The sequence below is a fragment of the Acomys russatus genome, chromosome 20 (assembly GCF_903995435.1).
Source record: "Acomys russatus chromosome 20, mAcoRus1.1, whole genome shotgun sequence".
NCBI classification, from domain to species: Eukaryota; Metazoa; Chordata; class Mammalia; order Rodentia; family Muridae; genus Acomys; species Acomys russatus.
Window position 1 is genome coordinate 25,749,810 of NC_067156.1, and position 5,002 is coordinate 25,754,811.

General features: G+C 45.0%; 1 protein-coding gene across 1 annotated transcript; it reads left to right on the plus strand.

Moving 5' to 3' along the window:
• Window positions 1–2,237: 2,237 nt before the first annotated feature.
• On the plus strand, window positions 2,238–4,700 carry Pcdhb1 (protocadherin beta 1). The gene has a single exon (XM_051163559.1). It carries the CDS (start codon window positions 2,238–2,240, stop codon window positions 4,698–4,700), a length of 2,463 nt encoding a protein of 820 aa, XP_051019516.1.
• The last annotated feature ends 302 nt before the right edge of the window (window positions 4,701–5,002 follow it).

The following is a 5,002-nucleotide window of genomic DNA, read 5'->3' on the forward strand; positions in this document are numbered from 1 at the left end:
ACTTCTTACATTCCACATAAAATTATTAATTTATTCATTATATAATTAACCTCACTTATGACAGCATCCAATCCAGATCAAAGTCCTACTTGAAATCTCTCCTAAATTGCCCAACACAAAGCTACATATCATGTGTCCTTTATAATAATTTCATACTCACATTCCCCCATGTTTCCAAGGTTGTGCAGTTTTCACTGTTGCAATAAGTTAGTAAACGCAAATTCATTTAGCAACAGCAGGGTTTCTGTTGCCACCAACAGTATGAGATTTCTATAAAATGATAATGGAAATGAGTAAGCATTAACATTCTGATTAATAGTAAAGAAAGTAGAGTCAGAGGACTGCCTAGTATATACTTTATAGTTTTAAGGAGAGGGCATAGGATTTAGGGGTGTACATTTGCATCAGGTGTTAAGGTACCCAATAAAGATGGAAGGGACTGTTAATGATGCCAAGATATCAACATTTTGTATATATTTTTTATTTTTTTAGACAGGCTTTGATGTACTCCAGTATGACCTTGAAATCATTATGTACAGCAGCCAATGGAGGCTTTGTAGTCCTGATCCTCTTGCCCCTACCTCCCAGGAGCTAGAATTACAGTCATGCTCCACCATGCTCAGCTGAATATTTTGTATGCTTTCTGCTGGCGTTCACTTTGTCACCACTAAGAAATATATCCTGAGCTTCTCTTAAACGACATCGATTGTAGTATAGATTCTAGGTTTTGTTTTCTATTTATTATTTTATTTTATTAATTTATTCTTATTACATCTCAGTGGTTATCCCATCCTTTGTATCCTCCCATTCCTCCTCCCTCCCATTTTCCCCTTACTCCCCTCCCCTATGACTGTGACTGAGGGGGACTTTGTCCCCCTTTATATGCTCATAGGGTGTCAAGTCTCTTCTTGGTAGCCTGCTATCCTCCCTCTGAGTGCCACCAGTTCTCCCCATCCAGGGGACATGGTCAAATATATTATTATTAATTGTTTTTTAGATTCTAGGTTTTAAAATGCTAAGCACAAATGGAAAAGTGAATGCTTATGAGAGTCATTAGAAAGCATGTTTAATTTTATATTTCACCATTTCAAAGCTTTTTGTCTTTCTGATTGTTTGTTTGCAGCACTGGGGATTGAACCTGGGGCCTTGTGCATGCTAGGCAAGGCTGTACCACTGAACTCCAACCCTAGAGCTCAGGACTTCAGTCTCATCTGTCTAAAACATTGTAGGAGGATCAGAGGTCATCTCCCTGTTTTGAAATCTAACGTTCTAAGTCAATCTTTGCTTGTTTTGTCCATCATATGAGTCAGGAAACAGAGCAATATGTTGACTAGGTGCATAGATTTTGGGTCAGGCAAAACTACAGTGTATAACAGATATTTCTGTTTTACCAGGTAGGGCAACTGGAGGTATGACAAAATCCTGCCAGTTTCCTTATCTTTAAAGAGAGAAAATTGCCTATCTCATGGGCAAGACTACGTTGGATAATGCACACAAATCACTTACTGCAATGTCAGTTCATAGAACCCATGCCTGTGCAATATTATTGCCTGACCAATAATTATAAGAGACAAGAAGTCGGGTGCTTCCTCTGGACCAAGTACTGGATTTGTGCAAACAAAGACGTGTGTTCCTACAGGACCGCGGGTTCCTGGAGAATATCTGCCTGCTTGCTCACTTTTTCCCATTATTATCTCTCCTTCTGTCCTACCACCTGCCCTTTCCATCTCATTCGCCCTACATATTTCATTTGGGCTTCAGAGGACAGTGTGGGATCCGTTCTCCTTTTTCCTTGGTCTCTAGGTGGACTGTGGAAATGCAGCTTTAATTCCCGCTGTTTGTTCATTGCTGCAGTGGCTTCAGCCAAAAGGTAGTGACCTCAGCATGAGCACATACCCGCACTGGCTTCTCAATTCCCAAGGACTTTTTTCTTGAAAGGGAATTACCAAGGAGTCTACGGTTGCTGTAGCAACAAACTGCCAACCTCTGCTTAACTCTCAGGAATGAGCACATACCTATTAATATGTTCAATGGCCTGGGGAATTAAGTTTCCCAGCGCAGATTTTCTTTCAAGCGCAAAACAGCTTACCTGGCTAGAGGAGCCAGCCTTTGGTGGCGCTGAGATTAGAGGCTAGTAATAGAAGCTGGTGTTTGTGAAACCTGTTGGCAAAAGCGCCAGCCAGCATACCCCCCCACAGAGCTGGCGGCAGCTGAGGGGAGTGCACTGGTGAGGCATCATGGGAGCTGCGCCCAGAAAGCCTTTGCAGAACAGGCAGGTGAGCTCTCTTCTCCTTCTCTGGTGTGTGTCTGTGGGAGGTGCAGCCACCATCCGCTATTCAGTGGCGGAGGAGATGGAGAGCGGCTCCTTTGTGGCTAACGTGGCTAAGGACCTGGGGCTAGAGCTGGGGAAGCTGGCAGAGCGTGGGGCGAGGCTGGTTGCTGAGGGCAACAAGTTGCATTTCCGGCTCCACCGCAAGACAGGAGATTTGTTCGTCAAAGAGAAACTAGATCGCGAGGCGCTCTGTGGCAAAGCTGACCCATGCGTGCTGCACTTTGAAATTGTTCTGGCAGAGCCGCTTCAGTCCTTCCGTGTGGAAGTCAGGGTATTTGATATCAATGACAATGCCCCAGTTTTTCTGAACAAGGAGCCTCTTTTAAAGATTCCAGAGAGCACCCCTTTGGGCTCACGCTTTCCACTGCAAAGCGCCCAAGATCTGGATGTGGGACTTAATGGTCTCCAAAACTACACCCTAAGTGCAAACGCCTATTTCCATCTGCACACCCGCTTCCGAAGCCATGGTCCTAAATATGCGGAACTTGTACTAGATAATCCCCTGGATAGAGAGGCTCAGCCTGAAGTCAACTTGACCATTACAGCGGTGGATGGAGGGTCCCCTCCCAAGTCTGGCACAGCCAACATTCGAGTGGTGGTCCTGGATGTCAATGACCATGTGCCCCAGTTCTCTCGCTTGGTGTACCGAGCTCAGGTGCCAGAGAACAGCGACAATGGCTCTTTGGTGGTAGTGGTGACTGCCACGGACCTGGATGAGGGCACTAACAAGCAGATAACTTACTCTTTAGCTGAAAATCCAGAAGCTGTTCTCCGGACGTTTCTTGTAGACCCCCAAACTGGAGAGGTTCGACTCCGCGGGCCACTAGATTTTGAAACGATAGAAACATATGACATTGACATTCAAGCTACAGATGGAGGAGGCCTCTCTGCCCACAGCAAAGTCTTGGTGGAAGTGGTGGACATAAATGATAATCCTCCGGAAGTGACAATCTCTTCGGTGTCCAGCCCTCTTCCTGAGGACTCTCCTCTCCAGACTGTAGTGGCCCTCTTCACTGTTCGAGACCGGGATGTACGAGTTGGAGGAAAAATCACCTGCTTCCTCAGAGAAGAGGAAGACTTGCCCTTTGTAGTCAAACACACATTCAGGAATTCCTACTCACTGGTCACTGACAGAAGCTTGGATAGGGAGGATGTCTCCCACTATAATATCACCCTCATTGCCATGGACACGGGACCACCCAACCTGTCCACAGAGACTGTGATTGAAGTGTTAATATCTGACATAAACGACAACCCTCCAGTCTTTCAGGAGGATTCCTACCTCTTGACTGTTCGTGAAAACAACAGCCCTGCAGTTTTTATTGGCAAAGTCCATGCTGAGGATCTAGATTTGGGTGAGAACGCCCAAGTGACATATTCCCTGCTGCCTCCAAAGAGCGGAGATCTGTCAGTCTTTGCTTACATATCCATAAATTCAGACAATGGAAAGCTCTATGCACTAAGAACCATGGATTATGAGGCCATTCAAGATTTTCAGTTTGTGGTAAAGGCAACTGATGGGGGTTTTCTGTCACTGAGTAGCCACGTTACTGTCAGAGTGGTTGTCCTGGATGATAATGACAATCGCCCAATGATTTTGTACCCACTGCAGAATGGCACTTTGCCCTGCAATGACCTGGTGCCCAGGTCTGCAGAGGCAGGTTACCTGGTGACCAAAGTGGTGGCTGTTGATGGTGACTCGGGACAGAATTCTTGGCTTTCATACCATCTTCTTAAAGCCACTGACCTTGGGTTATTTTCTGTTCAAAGACAAAATGGGGAAATACGTACATTGAGGCAGATATCTGAGAGAGACCCTATGATGCAGAGACTGGTCATTCTTGTCCAGGATCATGGACAACCAGCTCTCTCCACTACTGCCTCACTCAACATCCTGCTGGTAGATGGCTTTTCGGAGCCTTACTTGCAGTTCCAGGATCCATCCAAGCATTCAAAAAAGGTAAATCCAACCACAAAGTATTTGGTCATTTCTCTGGCTGTGCTTTCTTTCCTTTTTCTTCTGTCTGTCGCTGTGATCTTTATTATACACCTCTACCAGAAGATTAAACACAGAGATAAATTCACAATTCAAGAGCACTTCTATGATGACTGTAATTTTCCTAACAATTTGGTGCAAGGAAGAGGCAATGGTTCCTTATCCCAGCCTTGTCCATATGAAATGTGCTCAGCCACTGGGACCAGTAACAGTGAGTTCCGTTTCCTTAAGCGATTTATGCCCAATTTCCCATTCCCCCATGGCAACGGAGAGGTGAAAGCAGAGGATGACTCTAGTTTGCCTCCAGATTCTAATAGAAATCGGTCTCGGGGTTCAGAGAGCCATTCCCGGATAGGTGATGACTATATGTAACCCTGGCTAGCATCCCTCACGAGAGAAGAGAAACGTGGTGATAGAATCCATCTTCAAAGAACGACCATCTGACTGAAACAGTAGACTGCAACTCTGATGTAAATAGTAGCGCCTAGTTTGCTGAAAATAGGAAACTCAGACTGGGTCTTAGCTTAGTATAAAAGAAATATCTGGATCCCTAGATTACATATGCCGTTGAAGTTAAAGAAATGTTACTGTCTGTAAATTGTGCTTTTCCCTCTCTTGTGTGCTAAGCAAGAAATGAATGAACCATTTTCATGTTTCTCATGGCAGCACACTGG